Here is an 18,030-nt window from a genome sequence, read left to right as displayed (position 1 = left end):
ACCACCCAGTGAACGTCTGCCAGGAGCGAAGGTTGCAGACCTCTTAAGACAGCTAGACAATCTTCTGTGCCGTCCTGGGGAGGAGCCAGTGGTTGTGGACATGCGTATCAGTGACACAGGCCAAGCGACCCTGAAGGGCAAGTTTAGGCTGTTAGATTTGAGCTGAGCCTCCCCGATCACCAAGGTAGCTTCCTCCGTAGAGCTGCTAGCCCTTCGCACAGGCGGACGGCAGAGTCTCCCATGACAGAAATGGACAAGGGCTAAGTGTGTCAGGGCAAAGGTGACTGGCTGGTATGAAGGATACTGACGTAACAGACCTCACAGAAACTTGGTGGCATGAGGACAGTTAACGAGACGTGGTAATACCAGAGTACTACACATCTTGGAAGGCCAGCAGGCGACGCTGGAGGCACAGCAGCACTGTACGTATAAGACAACACCCAGTCAAGGAAATTAGAAGCCTTCACTGACTCAAACGGAACCCCAGAATTTTTGCAGTAGGAATTCCACACTGGGAGAAACTGAGCGTAGCAACTGGGAATGTCCTATTGATCACCCAATATCCTATTGATGGTGAAAGGCTCGGGCAGATCAGAGAGGTTATGAAGGCAGAAGTCCCAACAACAACAACAGGGGATTCCTGCTAGCACCGCATATTCCCTGGGTACCAGGCATCCCACAGCGGGGTGCAGAGAGAACATTTCTCAACACTGTTGGTGACAGATTCTTGGAGAAGCTGGTCCTAGAAGCCACATGGGGAAAGGCAATTCTTGATTTAGGCCTAACCTGGCCCTTTAAATCACTGCTTGTGCCCTGCCTAGAGCGGTCCAGGTGCTGAGGGCTGGATGGGGGAAAGCTAGTCCCTCCCCTTCTGCTTGAGGCACCAGCCCTTCTGGGGGGCCTAGAGCTGAGCCTCCCCACTTGCTCAGGGCCCAACAAAATCTGTCCCACCTGCCCCCAAGCCCCTGAATATGGCTGACCTGCTTGGTAACAGATTACTTTACAGTTACTTCACATCTCGGTGGAGAGAAGACCCTAAGGAAATCCACCACAGTGGGACTTAAGTTCAAAAACAGAACTGAGGAAACAAGCTAAACAGAAATTAAAAGGAATAGTCAGAAGATTGAAACACCTGCAAACTGCATGGAGGTGATCTAAACAGCACAAGAGTGGCCTTAACGAAATTCAGACCCCAAATAGTAATTTAAAAAAAATAAAAAGGAAAGTAAGACCACCAAAACAGGGCCGCTGTGGTGAAGCAGTAAAGCAACAAGAGGCAGTTAAAGGCAAAGGGCGTCTTTTAAAAATTGGAAGATAAATCTCACCGAGGAAAATAAAAAGGGACAAACTCTGGCGAGTTCTAAAGAGGATGGAGAGAGGCAGTTCTCCATCGCGATGGACGGCAGAACAAGGAGCAATGGTCTCAAGTTACAGTGGGGGAGGTCTTGGATATTAGGAAAAACTTCCACTAGGAGGGTGGTGAAACATTGGAACGTGCTGTCTAGGGAGGTGGTAGAATCGCCCTCCCAAGCGGTTTCTAAGTCCAACTTTGACAAAGTCCTGGATGGGATGATTTAGTGAGGGTTGGTCCTGCTTTGAACAGGGGGCTGGACTCAATGACCTCCTCGGGTCTCTTCTAAACCTCGGATTCTAGGAGAATAAGTCAAGTGTAGGCATATAAGAAGATAGACTAAAAGAATTTGAAGAGCAACTAGTTTTTGTGTCCTCAGAGCTAAACGGCAATAGTGTTTTTTTAAACCACATCAACAGCAGGAAGTTGCCAAGTAGTCACTGGGGCCAGCAGATGGTTGAGGAGCTAAAGGAACACTCAGACAAGATCACTGCAGAGAAGCCAAATGAGTCTGTGCATTGGCCTTCATGGCTGGGGACATGAGGGAGACTACCTCACCTAAACTATTGTTTTCAGATGATAGCTATGAGGCATGGTCCCGGATTGAGGGGTTGATCGAGGTAGTTTCAGAACACACTGGTAAATTAAGCATTCATGTCACCAGGACCAGATGGCATGCACCCAAGAGTTCTGCAGGAACTCAGATATGAAATTGCAGAATGACTAATGGTGGTACATAACCAATCATTTAAATCTGCCTCTGTACCAGGTGGCTAGAACAAAACTGAATGCTGATTTATTTATTTATTTTAAGCTCCAGAGTCAGTCTTGACAGTTACAGGCTGGTCATTACAGGCAGGCAAATTGGGGGAAAGCAGAGTAAAGAACAGCATGATCAAGCACAGATGAACACACTGTATTGTGGGGGAAGAGTCCACACAGCTTTGGTAAAGGGAAATCATGCTTCTCCAATCTATTAGAATTCTTTGTTGGGATCACCAAACATGGACAAAGATGAGCCAGTAGATAAAGTATATTTGGGCTTTTAGAAAGCTCTTGTGAAGGTTCCCTCATCCAAGGCTCTTGAGCATGGGACAACAGGGAAGGACCTCTCAATTGTTAGAAGTCAGGAAATAAAGAGTCTATTTTCAGACTGGAGAGAGGCAACTAGTGGTGTCCCATAAGGATCTGTACTGGGCAACAGATTCACAGAATACTTGGAAATCAGGGTAAACAATGAGGTGGCAACGTTTGCTAACAGTACAAAACTGTGAAGTCCAAAGCCAATTGGAATGCTTTCCAGCGTGCATTACTGTGAATTTATTAACATTACATCCCCAGCACCACACACAGAAGGATGGGATCTAAATTAGCTGTTACCACTCAAAGAAATTGGGGCATTACCGTAGCTCATTCTCTGAAAACATCCGCTCAATGCTCACAGAGGTCATAAAAAGCCAGATTAGACTATTAGGAACCATTAGGAAAGTGATAGATAAGACAGAAGTTAGCATGCAGTTATATTAACCCACGTCTTGTCTACATCTTGGCTCGTACCTGTTGTTCCAATTGCCCCATCTCAAAAAAAATGATATGAGAAATGGAAAAGGTGCCGAGGAGAGCAACAGAAAGGTTTAGGGAGATGAAACAATTTCCATGTGAGGAGAGGTTAGAAAGATTAGGACCTTTCAGCTTGGAAAAGAGATGGCTAAGGGGATGTGAGAGAGATCCAAAAATATCAGGACTTGGATGGAGAAAGTGACTACGGAAGTACCAGAGCTCGCCGTGTTAGTCTGTAGCTTTGAGAACAAGGAGTCTTGCGGCACCTTATAGGCGAACAGATATTTTGGAGCATGAGCTTTCGTGGGCAAAGACCCGCTTCATCAGATGCGTGAGTGGGCGGCAGGGGTAGTTCCAGAGGGGTATTTAGAGAGTGGGATCCCAGTAAGAGGGAGGGCCAGAGCTGGCAAGGTCTATTCAGCAAGGTGGAAATGGCCCAGTACCAACAGTACTTATCAAAAGAGGAAAAAACAAGTCAGATCACACAGGGGGATGTGAGCCTTTGTCAGAATCTAATGGGGGGATATTAGCACCCAGAGCAGAGGAACTGCCTTTGTAAGCTGTGAGCCACTCCCAGTCTGTTTAATCCATGATAAATGGAGTCAGATTTGCAAATAAACGCCCCCCCCCAGCTCATGCAGGTCTTCGTCCACAAAAGCTTATGCTCTAAAATGTTAGTCTATAAGGTGCCACAAGACTTCTTGTTTTTCTCTGATTAGGGAAGTGTTAGTTACCCCTTCACATTATGGGGTGACATGCTGGTTTTTGTATACTCAATGGGCATCAAGTTTCAAACAAAACACATGGACATACCGCTTCACCCAACGTAGACTCAACCTGCAGAACTCACCGCCATGAGGCGTTATGATAGCCAAGAGTTCCCAAAAAAATTAGCGAGATTCCTGAAGGATAGACCCATCCATGGCTATTCGCTAAGAGAGTTAGGGATGCAAGCCCCTTCTCAAGGTCCCTGAACAGCCAACAGATAGAAGCTGGGAATAGACAAAAGGGGACGGATCACATGATAAATTGCTCTGTTCTGTTCATTCCCTCCAGCCACTATCAGAGACAGGATTCTGGGACCAAAGAATGAGAACACTAGAACTGGAAGAAACCTTGAGAGGTCACTGAATCCAGTCCTCATGGCAGGAACAAGCACCAGCTAGACCATCCTGGAGAGAGGTTTATCAAACCTGCTCTTAAATATCTTGAGCAATGGAGATTTCACAACCTCCCTAGGCAATTTAGTCCAGTGTTTGGCCACCCCAACAATTAGGATCTTTCTCCTAATATCCAACCTAAATAGTCCTTGCTGCAATTTAAGCCCATTACTTCTTGTCCTATTCTCAGAAGTTAAAAAGAATAATTTTCCCTCCCTCCTTGTAACACTCTTTTAGGTACTGGTTCTGATGTCCCCTCTCAGACTTCTCTTTTCTAGACTTAACCACCCCAGTTTTCAATCCTTCCTCCCAGGTCATGTTCTCTAGACCTTGAATCATTTTTGCTGCTCTTCTCTGGACCTTCTCCAATATCCTTCCTAAAATTTGGAGTACTGTCCCCCCACCTGAGGCCTCATCAGCACAGAGTGGAGCGGAAGAATTAGGTCTCATGACTTGCTCACAACATTCCCATGAATGCAGCCCAGAGTTATTTGCTCCCCCCCGCTCCCAGCAGTGTCACACTGACTCATACTCCGCTTGTGGTCCACTGTGACCCCTAGATCCCGTTTTGCCACACTCCTTCCTAGGGAGTCATTTCCCATTCTGTACGGGAGACACTGATTGTTCCTTCTTAAGTGGAGCACTTTGCATTTGTCCTTACTGAATTTCATCCTATTTACCTCAGACCATTTCTCCCATCTGTCCAGATCCCCTCCCAGCTGGGCACCATCCGCCAATTTCATAAGCGTGTTTTCTATGCCATTATCTAAATCAAAGATTATAGCGACCAGAACTGGCCCCAAAACTGACCGCCATAGAACCCCACTTGTTCTGCCCTGCCCGCAGGATCGTGAGCCGTTAATAACTCTCTGGCAATGGTTATCCAGCCAGTTACACACCCACCTTATAACAGCCCCATCTACGTTGTATTCCCTTAGCTAACTGATAAGAAGGTCATGTAAAAGTGTATCAAATGCCTCACTCAAGTCTAGGTATACCACATCTACCGCCTCCCCCTAGCCAGCAGACTCCTTATCCTATCAAAGATAGATATTGGATTGGTTTGACATGATTTTCTGTCGACACATCCCTGCTGTTACTTATCACCTTCCAGATGCTGGCAAATGAAATCTAATTCTTTGCCCCGTTATCCTTCTAGACCGTTGGTCTGAGCCAGTCTGGAGGTTCTTAGTTTTTGCGGGGAAAGGCTGGGGATGTGGAAGTACAATGGGGTTGTATAATTGCAGTGAGGGGAGGTTTAGTGGGAGTGAATCAGGCCCCTGGACAGGGGGGTGGAAAAGAGGTTAACTGGAGGCAAAGGGGCCCAGAGCTCTGGCCACCACCACTGATACATTGAGAGCAGCAGCAGCAGGAGTTCCAGGCCCCTTTGAATTGCCATGGCAGCTGTGAGTGAGATGGGTGGGGCCCAGCACCATGGTCAAGGGAACACTGAGGATCGAGTGCCCTGGGCTCCGCCCCGTCACGCTTGGTCCCACCCCCACCTGGAGACTGTCATCATCACTAGAGTGTACCACTGGCGGGAGGGGAGGACAAGGGATGAGGTAACAGGGGCGGGGGTGTTATTTGGGTAGAGGGGTTGTACAGGGGCAGGGGAGGGTGCCAGGGAGGGGCTCTCACCGGCCACTTGAAGTGGAAAGGCACGCGGATGGGCGCGCTGGTGGCCACGGCATTGTGGTCGGCGGGGACTGTGTCACTCAGGGCAGCCCCAAAGGTGCAGGGCGGCTCGGGGGACACCACTGCCTGGGCATGTTTGAGGCAGACGCGGAAGAAGAGGCGGCAGGGCCTGGCACCGGGGCACAGGCTGCGGGCGCTGGTGCGGAATAAGTGGACCTGGAGCTCAAACACCCCTGCTGGCTGGGCCTGCGGGACAGAGGGGGGCAGGGTTAGCATTGGAGCCTGCTTGCCTCCTCCCACCCCGGGGCCCCCTGGCCCACAGCTCAACCCTCCTGCCACACCGCTCCCCACCCGAAACCCCACAGCCTGACCCCTCCCAGGGCTCTGCCCCACCCACCCAGAGACCATGCGCTCAGGCATCCTGGCCCTCCCTGGGCTGAAACTGCCTCCTGACACCTCCGCACCCCCCGCCACCTCCCCTCCTTAGTTTGAAGCCCCCCCTCCAACTCACATGCTTTGACCCCCCCCGGGGCACACACCCTGCCCCACTCGAGAAATTCCCCTGCCACCCCACTCCCCCACCCCGTGCCAGGGTTAATCCCCCCCCCCCCGAGAAATTTCCACCCATTCACCAGGGCAACACCCCCCCCCCCAACCCGGCGCAAAAGTGTCTTGGAAAAGAAGTAACCCCACCCCCCACCCCAAACTGTGGTGCTCCCAGCCCTGGATCCCGTACCCCCACCGCCTGCAGGAGAGTTTCTTTCGCCCCCCCGGCCGAGACCGGCCCCTTCCCAGGGTAACCCCCCCCAGCCACACGTGCCAGGATACAGGCCCCTCCCCCGAGCCCGCAGAGAGGGGCCCCTTTTCTGAGTCCTGGCAGCTCTTGCTGTGAGCCCGGAGCCGATCCCCGCCCCAGGTTAGCCCGCGGGGCTGGTGGAGAGTTCCCGAGGTGCCAGCCCCTCTGGGAGCGCAGAGCCGCCTCCTGGCCCAGCCCCTCGGAGAGGTCCAGGGGCGTCCCCGGCCCTTCCCCAGGGCGCAGCCCCCCTGTGGGCCCGCCCCTAAAGCGCCGCGCTCCCGAAGCAGCCCAGTGTCCCGCTTCCAGCACCCCCCGCCCAACTCCGCTAGAGACCCCCCCCGGAGAGGTCACCGCCCCCCGGGCGCCGGCCCCTCGGAGAAACCATGGGGGATGCCCCCCACAGCGGGCACAGCGCCCCTTGCATCAGGCCGGGGTCCCCACTCCCTGTCTTTGCGCGCTGCCCCGGGGGAGAGGTCCCGCGCACCCCCGCCGTAGGCTCTGCGCCCTTGGCGAGGTCCCGGGCCCCCCGACCCCCAGGGGGAGGCTCTGGCCGCCCCTGTCCTGTGCCCGTGGCGGGGTCCCGGGCCCCCCGACCCCCAGGGGGAGGCTCTGGCCCGCCCGCCCCCAGGAGCCCCGGGCTGGCACTCACCAGCTGCGCGCCGAGCAGGGCCAGGAAGCCGGCCAGGAGCAGGGGAGCCATGGGGCTGGCAGCAGGCGGCAGGTGCCCGGCGGCGCTAGGTCCCTGGAGCTGCAGCTTAGTCCAGCGGGAGCCCGAAGCCGGAGGCGCACGGGCTGGGCCAGGGAGCGCGCAGGCTGAGCGCGGAGCCGCCGCCTCGGGCTTTTAAACGCCGGCGCCGCCGGGTGTCGGGTTACCCGGCTCGGGAGCCCCGCCCCCTGCGCTCCCCCTCCCCGGGCAGGGCCCCCCCCCCGCCGACCCCGCCCCCAGCAGCAGCTGGGGCTGGCCCGCGCCCCCTGCGGTATCTGCGGCTTCAGCCTGAGCCTCCCCCGGCTTGGGGGCGCCTCGTGGGCGGGGAGCAGAGCCCCTCCGGGGGAGGAGGTAGAGCCCGGCCATGGGCCACCCCAGGCGGGGTGGGGGGAGGCAATCAAAGGAGCTTCAGCCCAAGGGACCCCCTCCCGCCCCTCTCCCATGGGGCTTCGGCCAAGCCCCCCCAGCAGTCCTGCTTCTCCAGGGGCAGGGCAGGGAGGAGACAGAGGCAGACAGGGATATTTGAGCCCTGGTTATGGGGCACCCAGCGGGTGACACGCTGAGCTGGACGGGCCAGGCTGGGTCGGAGAGGAGGCCCCTCTAGCCTGGCATCAGGCCTCCCGCAGCAGAGGAAGGTGGAAGATCCTGGCTGCAGTGGCACAGTTCAGCTCCCCACTCGGGCTAGGGAGGGGCTGAAATCCTGATGGCAGGAGGCTGGATTTCTCTGCAACCATCCCTGCTAGGATCTCCCGGGCTGGCGGGCAGCAGCCTGTAAGCTGAGCTTGGGAGAGACACAGGTGCTGCCCCATTGATTAGCTGAGCACCCACAGCTGGCAGCTTGCAGGGCTAGTGGTGGTGAACGTCGGCACATGCCTTGGTGCACAGAACAAAATTCATTCCCCCCACAGATGGAAAAACTTAGCGGGAACATTGGTGGGGGGTTGTTATTCATCTAGTCCTACCTCCTTAGTTTCATGTGGCTCCCTTAGCACTGAGCCCCGTGACTTGGGAGGGACCCAGGTGCTGTGAATGGCTGGGAATTAATTAGGTGAGGCCCAGCAGGGTGTTCTGCAGGCCATGCTTCTGCACCATCCAGGGGCAGTGAGTTCCATAGGCTAATGGCACATCCACTCTGAGCAGCTCCTTTCCACACAAACAACCCTAGATCTCATACAATCTCCCTTCACAGCCAGGTTTCCAAGCCCCTGATCATGGACAGGAACTGGGAATGTGGCCAGCACCTCTGAAAGATCAGACAGTAAAAATGCACAGCACCTGGCACAACACAGGCCTGCTCCCTGACTGGGCTCCTGGGTGTTACCGTAATCCACCTAATAGCAATAAAAATGGACAGCACCTGACACATTGGGCAGGGTCCAGTCTCTGACTGTGGTGTCTAGGAGCTGGAATAAAATAATGATTATTAATAATCATTAATAATTGAAGCACCCCAAAGCATAAGGCACTTTTAAAATTTTTCTACACCTGGAGCCAGGATGCCTGCATTCTATTCCCAGGTCTCCCAGCAGCATTTTTAAGCCTTGTTTTATCATTTTCCAGCACAAATTTTGTCAAAAACAATTCTCTCTTCATATCTTTTTCACTCCCCCCAACCCTCCAAATGTCCTGGCTTCACCTGTATTTTACTGCCTCCCTTACATACTAGAAAGGTCTGGGATTGGACCAGGAATAGCCATGTTAAACTCCACATGCAACCACCACCACCTGTGAGGTCCTGAATGGCATCAGATTTGGCACAACACTTGTCCATCATCCTCTACATTATGACATCCAACATAATCTATGTTAAAAGAACGCCAAGGTCGCAAAGCACACCACTTCGGAATCAGGAAATGCCAGAGTTAAGGACGCCCGAACAACCTTAATTCAGCCCCTTGGGGATCTCCATTATGAGATCATTTAGCTCTTGGGCCAATTGCCCCCCCTTTTTCAGTGCTCACTGAACAGGCAGCGGGACAGCAGTTCTTTTGAGCCATTTCATTCAATACATGGTCCTCCTATTTACTATGCTTGAGTCTAACCCCAGGCAAAATACAGAATTCCTCCCGGGCTGGAGGAGGGGCAATTCTGGTTCTTTCCAAGCACTCATTCATTTAAATCAACAACCCCCCCCCCATGTGAGATGGAGGGGGCATTATTAGCCCTAAGTTTACACAAGGAAGAGAAGCACAGAGCATGTGGAGTCAGGCCTATTGGGGTCCTATTTCTGGCTCAAGAGGGGAGCAAGGGCCAGTAGTTAGAACAGGAGAGTGGGAATCAAGACATCAGGGTTCTCTCCCCAGCATGGTGAGGACAGTGGGTTAGTGCAAGAGGGCCTGAGAGCCAGGTGTCCTGGGTTCTATTCCTCATTGACTTCCCTTGTTGGCACAAGTCAGGTGCCTCAGTTTCCCCATTGAAAAATCTGGGGTAAGGCCACAGCACAGCCCCATCCGTGCTTGGGTTGCCGTATCAGATGGGGCAGCAGCGTTAGTCTGTGTCATCTAAACCAACAAGAAGTCCTCTGGCATCTTAGATGATACGTTTTCCTGGGCAAAGCCCCGCCTATCAGAACCCAAGCGCTGCCAGCCACACGGCCAGGACAGAGCACCCCTCCTGGTCGTGGGAGTGCTGGCATGACTGGTTTATGCTGCAACCAGCGTGTTGGGGTGGGGAGACCCGGATCCACCCGGCTTGCTTCCCAGCCTTCTGCCAGGACCCATCCCTGAACAGACGCCCTTTGCTGCAGCCCGGCTTAATCTTTGTGCCTTCTGCTGTGCCTGCCTTTATAGGACATGGGGGATTGCGGGGGAGCCAGCTTAACCCCTATGGCGTTTCCTCGGCCTTGGCCCCTCCGGCCCTGCTTTGTGGTGCTCACGGAGACGGCAGCGGTCCCAGCAGCGGGGATGCCTCAGCTGTATGCTAATCCACAGCCCCTGCCTTAGTGCTGAAACACAAGCCCTCCTGGACCACCAGGCCTTGCAAGTCCCAGGGCAAAGCGGCCCATCAGGCTGGTTGGGGGGAGGGGGGTTCAGTGCAACACCAGCTGTTCAGAAATCGCCGCCCTGTTTCTCCCTCCCTGCCGGACCCAGCCGCAGAGGGGCCCAGCCCAGGCCGCCAACAGGCGGGCACTTTTGGTGTGGGGGGGGATTTCACAGGTGCCCCAGCTCAGCCAGCCCCAGCCCTGCACCCCAGAAATGGCAGGGTGCGCTTGCAGAGGTGTGGCCCAGTGGTTGCAAGGAGCTGTTTTCATGTGGGGTGAGCTGGGGGCGGGGCAGAGGGGGTTTCTAAGCTCCCTTCATTGTCCTCTCTCCTGCCCACAGAGCAGCTGAGCTAAGCAACTGGCTCCATTGTCCCACAGCTGGCCAAAGAGGGGGGCAGGGGGTTACTGCTGATTGGAGCTGGGGCGGTGGCTTCTGCTGGGGGGAAGGTACCTACCAGCTGCTGGCCCAGCCCCCACAATCCTATGACCTGCAGCCCCTGGGCCGGCCACATCTCCTCAGCCATCCTCTTCTTGCGCTCCTCTGGCATTCCCCCTTCCCGGGGCAGCTCGCCCCAGCTCCTAGCTGCCCCCTCCTCCTCCCCACGAGTTGCAGGGGTAAAGGTATTCAGGTGCCTGAGACTGGGATTGAACAGGCTGCAGTGCCCAGTGGGTAAAGCGCTGGATCAGCCCTTGCTGGGTGAACAGTCCGGCCGTGCCTCAGTTTCCCCAGATGTAAAATGGGTCATACCACCTCTTCCCCTGCAAGCGCCCATCATGGATACAGAGCAAGCCAGCCAGCCCTGGAGCTGTGCCCCCCGTCCGGGTCTGGGCTCCTTCCCCTGAAGGAATCAGCACCTTCCCCTTCCCCCTGCACTAGGTACCATCAGTGTGGGGCAGGCTGAGAGGGCAGAACCTGGCAAGGCAGGAGGTGGGGAGAGGCTGACACAGGGATTTTTTGTAGCTAAGCTGCTGGGTGTGGTATCTCTCCCCCTGGCCTGATGTGTGGAGCCGGCTGCCTGGCCGTGGTGCAGGGTTCAGGGCAGATCTGGCAGCAGATTTCATGGGGTGGGGGGGGTCAGCTGTGCCCCCCCCCCCCCATGATCAGCCCACCAGGCCTCTCCAGCTTCCCCATCAGAGGCACAAAACAGGCTTTGTGCCCTCCCTCCCCATGCCACCTAGGACTCTACCCTGCCCCAGTGCCTGCCTGCTCCACCCCCAGGGCTGCTGTGCCCTCAAGCCATGTCCCCCCCGCCCCAGGCAGAATCCCAGCCCCACAACTCCCCTGCCAATCACCCGGGGGCATCCCTTCCCGCGCCAGCCTCGGGACACAGTTAATAGTCAGCTCCTTTGCAGCAGCACTGGACTGAAGGGCACAGCCCATGGGGTGGGCCGAAGGGAGGCTGGCTCTGGCCTCCTTTAGCCCCACTCCTGGCAGGTTTTAGGCACACACCTCCTTTCCAGCTGGGCTCTGGCCCCATTGATGTCAATGGAGCGACACCCTTTTGCACCAGCTGGGAGCTGGCTGGTTGGCTCATGCGTAGGCTGGCTGGAAGCAGATAGGCTGATGTACTCCAGGCTGGGATCTGGCCCCATTCACCCCAAGGAGTGACCCCCATTCACACACCCTCCCCACCCCACCCGCAGACCTGGCCCCGTTCATCCAATGGAGTGAGCCCCGTCATAACCCCTGCAGACCTGGTTCCATGCACACCAGCTAGGATCTGGCCCCATTCACCCAGCAGAGTGGGCCCCATTCACACCCCCTGTAGACCTGACCCCATTCACCCAGCAGAGTGGGCCCCATTCACGCCCCCTGCAGACCTGACCCCATTCACCCAGCAGAGTGGGCCCCATTCACACCCCCTGTAGACCTGACCCCATTCACCCAGCAGAGTGGGCCCCATTCACGCCCCCTGCAGACCTGGCCTATTCACCCAGCAGAGTGGGCCCCATTCACGCCCCCTGCAGACCTGGCCCCATTCACCCCAATGGAGAAACCCCCCATTCACACCAGCTTGGATCTGGCCCTTTGAGCCCAAGGGCACAATGCCCACTGACACCAAGCGGCGATCTGGCACGAACGATTCCAATGCTGTGATATCCGCTGATACGAGGTGGGGACCTGGCCCCGTTCACGCCCACTGTGGCTCTGGCCCCATTGACTGCAGTGGAATTAACAATCTCCACCACTCATAAAATCTCTCCAATACCTTTCTGCAGGATTGGGCCCATGCCTGCCTGGGGCCTTCCCGGGGCTAATGGGTTTCCCAGGAGCCTCCGTTTGGCAGTGGAGGTGTCAGAGCATCACGCAGGCAGCAGGGAAGGCGCGAGAACCAGCGGGGGGTCTGTAAAACCCTGCCTGTGCCCGTGGGGTGGGAGTGAATGGCAGCCCCGGCCCCAGGCAGCGCAGCTGAATGGGAGACACACTTTTTCACACCTGGACACATGGACCTGTTGTCTCAGGAAACTTTCACAGAGGTCAACCCCCACCCGCCCCCTCGGTGGGCCCCAGCCGGGTAACACCCTGCCGCATGTCACACCAAGGGTCTGAAAGTCACACCTGGCTGGGCTTGCTGGGAGCCGGGGGCCACAGGCCAATCCCAGGCTTCGGGCCGGGGGTTCATTACACCTCCAGGGATCGCTCCAGTGTTCCCTTGCTGCAGCTGTGCCTGCCAGGAGCTGATACAGAGCAGTGGGGAGGATTCACGGGCCAGATCCCTTCCGTGGTGTAATTCAGCATCACTCCACTGCGGGCTGTGAGCATTTACACCAGTGGAGGGGCTGGCCCTAGGGGCATAAGTGAACTCCTGTTGTCATGGAAAACCAGGGTCATTTTCCCATGCACCGCGCAGTGACCGGAACGTGTCCGTGTAGGTGTAACACGGGAGAACCCACAAGGGCTCTGGCCCCTTGACACCAATGGAGCTGGGGTGAGTAGACTCCCCCCAGGAGCCAGGCTCTGTTAATTCCAACAGAGTGACACCCATAGACACCAGCCAGGGATTGGGTCCCATTGACTTCAGTGGCGAGACGCCCCATTGATGCCAGTAGAATAACACCCATTGACACCAGCCAGGACCTGACCCCAGCTGCATAGGGCCACGGAGCTGCTTGTGGCTTGATGTTCCCAGCGAGGCGCTGAGGGTGATGGCAGGGCTGGAGGAACCCTGCACGCTTGCCTGTGACTGCCGGCCAGCAGGCACGTTTGGCCACCGCTGGGAGCCTGGTTCCCCCTTCCAAAGGGTGCAGTGTAGGCCCAGCTGGGCTGCGTGGGTGCAGGGACCAGGAAGGCTGAGAGCTGCAGCATGTGCCCTCCCTAGGGCCAGCCAATTCCCAGGGTACACTGGCACCCTGTCCCCTCCCTGTGCCCCCATGTGGGGCCCATCACCAGCCAGCTCCATGTGTGACTATTAATACAGGCCACGGGGAAACAGCCAACCTGGCCCTCATTAGAGACACCGCTGCAGGGGACTGTGTCCAAACAACCCGGCTTTGGAGAAGTCAAAATATGGCCGGGACAAGGAGGGATCAGAGGGTATTCGAAAGGCAGGCAGGGGAGAGACGCCACCCACCAACCAATGCCAGACGCTCTCTCAGCCGGTCTTCCCTGGGGATTCCCCGGACGCTGAGCTGCCGGTGTCTGTATGTGGGCTTTGAATCACACAGGCATGACGAGGGAAGCAGCAGGTACTTGAGTTGGACTGAACCAGAGCCTGGGACACGGAATAAACCCACACTGCACAGTGTCTGCCCTTCCAGGCGAAGTCCCACCCTGGTAGACTCAGCTGGGCTCTGCCAATGCCAGGGGAGTGACTCCGCACCTCAGATTGATGCCAGCTGGAGAGCTGGTCCCTGGGCCTGCTGGAGATCTGCCCCTGCCTGAGAAGTCAGGGGAACTTCTCAACTCAATCCACTTAGCAAAAAATTGATTGAAATTGCCCGGAGTTTCCGACCTTCCAGAGGCAGCCGAGACAATTCCTGTCTGCATCCAGGTAACTGGAGACTGGGGGCAGGTTCCATCTTCTGGGCTGGGGTCCTGGTCCGTGACTGGGGTTCCGTGATGCGCCTGCAATACAACGATGAATGTTCCCATTTGGGTTCAGCAGGAGGGAATCAGCTAGCGAGCAGTGCTGGTATTGTGAGCCGCATTCCCTCTAATTGTTTCCATCTCCGGGTAGAATACACTTTTGTACATGCACTGAGGCTTGTGTGGACATGCACCACCAGTAGAAACACACGTTGCCGGCGCTCTGCTAATCAGCTGGGGGAACCTGAATCGCTCCTGGGTGGTTCCCCCAGTGCTCCGCTTCCAGGGAACACGGATCGTGAGGCGTTCTTGCAGCACGGCGAAGGCCCAGCTGAGATCAGGAACACAGACCGAGAACCAAGGCCAGGGTGCAAGGCTAGAGATCAGGGCCCCCCTTGTGCCACCGCCGCCCACACAACCCAAGAGGCAGCCCCAACCCCAGTGAGCTCACAATCCAGACACCAGAAAGGCTCTCCTGCCTATTTACAGCTGCTGAAGCCCAGGGAGGGGAGGTGACTCACCCAAGTCCACAAAGGCACCCAGTGGCAGAGTTAGGCATTGATGCCTTCTGTCCCACACTACCCAGCAATGCCTTACTCCCTCCCCCACCCGCACCGCTCAGCTCCCCTGCAATGGCAGGAGAAACCTTCCCAACGAGGAAACCCACCAGCTTCACTGCTGCACATCCATTGCCATCCTGGGAACCATGGGGCGGGGCAGCCAGCCCTTTGCCTCCCCCATGCGTCACTCCAGCTCTTGCCTGGCAGGCTCCCTGGAATGACACAGCGGGAGGGAAAGGGTCAGCAGTAGCCACCTGGGGCTGGTCCACACATGCTCACCCAACATCGCCCTGGTTTCCTGAGCGTCACCCAACAGCCCCCAGGGCTGGCACTGGCTGAGCAGCAGCATTTCCTGCCCTCCACAGGGCGTACAAGGCTCCAGGCTGCTTGCTTTGGTCTTCCATCTCCCTTGCAACGCGACAAGGGGTCAAAGTCAACATTCCTTCTCATTTTTTCCATCTGGGGCAGAATACATTTTGTTCCAAGCACCAAACCCTGGGCAGACGTGAACCACCAGGAGAACACAGGTGCTCTGCTAATCAGCTGGGCGGCACCTGAAGCTGTCCTGGGCAGCCGCTCAGCTTACAGGGAACGCCGCTCGCAGTGCCAAGGGTGGTTGGTAAATTGTAGAGGGGACAGAGAAGAGCTGAAAGAATGGGCGAAGGGTTAGAAAACCTGCCGGGGAGCAAGCGATTCCAGGAGCTCGGTCCATGCAGCTGCCCCAAGAGACGGCAAAGGGGTGACTGGCGCCCACCTGGAAGAACCTATATGGGAAACCAGTACCGACTTAGGCCTGTACGCAGGGAGGTGTGAAAGGTGCAACACCCCCCCGCCCCCCGTCCAGTTTCTCTCCCTTCCTCCCTGCTGCACTGTGCATGGGGGAGCCTGCAGGGCATGATGGGGAATCCAAAACACCCTGGGAACTGTAGTTCCTTGGCCAGCTCCCTGCCAAGAGAGCCAGCCACGGAGCAGAGAAGGGACTACATTTCCTAGCATGCCCGCTTGGCTGCTAGCAACAGGAAAGCAAGGGGGACAAATATCTTAGACTATCGTTTTTCACTTTCAATATTACAACAAGATCCCACGAGGTAATTTCTGCAACACCTTTCCTACTGTACAAATTCGTAGTATGTTACAACGAACTCATTTCACCAATCACTGTTTCCACGAACCTCTCTCATGCACACTTGTTGCATGACTGGTTTGAACTCCTTTATATTTAAAAAACATGTGGCCCACAAGTACCACAAAAAAAAAATTGCACAAGCCCCCATGAATTCCTGCAGTGACTACGGGGCTCTCCCACCTGCGAACCTCCCTCCCTGTGAAACCCGATCCTGGAGCTGAGCCCAGGCTGAGCACTTGCCTCGCACACTCGTGCGAGATCCCATGCCTTGCACGCTGCTGTCCTTCTGCCCCATGCAAGCCCTGGGACTTTGCCTCTCAGAAGCCTTGGGCTGCACTGTGTCCGGAGAACAGGCCAGGGGGGTGCAGGGGTGAGGTCATGGCAAAAGGGTCAGGAAGCCTGTTCACGCCGCCCCAGCAAACAGGAAGCAATGAGACAAGACCTTGGCTGGCCCATGGGGGGGTGCAGGGGGGGGCCTGGAAACTGCAAAGAATAAAATATAAATCAGTTGGGCAGGGCCTGGCACCAGAGCCAGCTGCACCCTGGTTGACACGCCATGCCACCAGAGCCCCTGTGCAGCCTGGCTCTTAAAGCGACACACTGCTGTGAAACGGATTAGCCACGCTGCCCTCCCGGGGGCAGGAAGGAAAGGGTAAAGGTTAAAGCAGGAGGCGGATAAGGGGTCAGGACTCCTAAGTTCTATTGCCAGTTCAGGGGGAGGAGCAGAGCCTAGTGGTTAGAGTGGGGGGGAGGGGCTGGGAGCCAGGACTCCTGGGTTCTAACCCCAGCCCTGGGAGGGGAGTGGGGTGTCTAGTGGTCAGTGCAGATTACTTCACCTAGGCTGGGGTGGAAGAACACAAGGGCACAGGACTCTGGGTGCCGCTCTGGGCCCAGTGGCCCCCATCACCCCCGGGACTCCCCCACTTGTAGTTGGAGGTGTCATCCTTGGGCTGCCGCACCCCCTGCAGCTACCGACATCTGGCCCTTCCCAGAAGCCAGGTGGGGCACTTTACTCCCTGGTGGGACTCCCAGGCCGTCCCTTGGTCACTCTGGGGGTGTGGCCTGGATGACCCCTGTTACAACATAACCATGCTCAGTTTCCCCTCCAGTTTGCCTGGCTGTGCAGCAGCAAGGTGATGTTCTTGCCTAGGGGCAAGGCGGGTAACCCCCCTGCCACCACTGCAGCCAGCTGGACTCTGGCTCCCCTTTGCAGCTACACCTGGGGAGGCAGAGCAGGAGTGGCCGGACAAGTGGGGGAGGCGGGGGCAGGGGAGAACGACCTCAGGCGGCCAGGAGGCATCTCCTCTCCAAGTGCCAGCCGTGCTGGTCAGTCCCCATCCAGCTACAGCTTGTACTGCTCCTTCAAATTCAGAGCCCAGGCCAGGGACCTGATCTCCAGAGCAATCGGGGCTGGAGGGAGGCTGGTTCCGCTGCCCTTGCCGCATCTGCTGGCCGAGCGTTTGCAGGGGGACGAGCTGGAGGAGTAGGGAAAGACCTCAGCCTGCATTGGAGTCTCCCCTTCCCCCTAAACAAAGGAGGTGGATGTAACCCGTGGCCCGAGGCTACAGGGAACCGAGGTGGGAGCGGGGAGCTGTCCCTAATGTCATGGGTGCTGTCATGGGCCATGCACGGCAGGGGTACAGGGGGTTGCATGCACCTCCCCCCAGCATCACCCCCCCCCCCAAAAATAACCCACAGGAAGCTGTGTGGCACTGCCACAGGAGCAGCCGGCCGGGGGTAGGAGAGGGGCAGGGGCTCATGGCCAGCCCCCTCCTCCCCCCGCAGGAATCCTTGCACCCATCACCTCTGGGGCTGCAGAGAGCCTGGGGGGAACCGCTCTGGGGCTGAGGCATCCCCGTATGTCCCCAGCACCACAGGAGCAGACCGCGGCCTGAGCCTGAGCCTGGAGGGGAGCTCCGCCCCCTTTCGCCACCTCCAGGAAAATACTTGCAAGAGTTGGAAGACTTTCAGGGCGGAGCCAAGCCCGTAGGGCAGGAGCGGGCGGAGCATCTTATGAAGCTCCACCCCCACCCCAGCCCCTAGAGGGTTTGTTTCAAGGCCGCATGCTGCAAGATGTGGGGCTAAGGCCGGGTGCTGGGGGAGGCCTGCAGGGCACTGGGATCCACCGG

At 56.7% G+C, this 18,030-nt stretch overlaps 1 protein-coding gene across 2 annotated transcripts in view; it reads right to left on the bottom strand.

Annotated features, from left to right (window-relative positions):
* The window catches only part of DLL3 (delta like canonical Notch ligand 3), a 356,208-nt gene extending 348,918 nt beyond the window's left edge, over nt 1–7,290 (bottom strand). For both annotated transcript variants that reach the window (XR_012648465.1, XM_075016362.1), the window contains exons 1-2: nt 7,152–7,290; nt 5,710–5,952 (exon numbers count right to left, since the gene is read on the bottom strand). Coding sequence is in view for 1 of the 2 variants with exons in the window: in XM_075016362.1 (XP_074872463.1) it covers nt 5,710–5,952; nt 7,152–7,202 (294 nt within the window). In the remaining variant the exon portion in view is untranslated. The remainder of the gene's footprint in view (nt 1–5,709; nt 5,953–7,151) is intronic.
* Nucleotides 7,291–18,030: the final 10,740 nt, after the last annotated feature.

The sequence above is a fragment of the Carettochelys insculpta genome, chromosome 22 (genome assembly GCF_033958435.1).
Source record: "Carettochelys insculpta isolate YL-2023 chromosome 22, ASM3395843v1, whole genome shotgun sequence".
In the NCBI taxonomy this organism is placed as follows: Eukaryota; Metazoa; Chordata; order Testudines; family Carettochelyidae; genus Carettochelys; species Carettochelys insculpta.
This window is presented reverse-complemented; position numbering and strand designations above follow the sequence as displayed.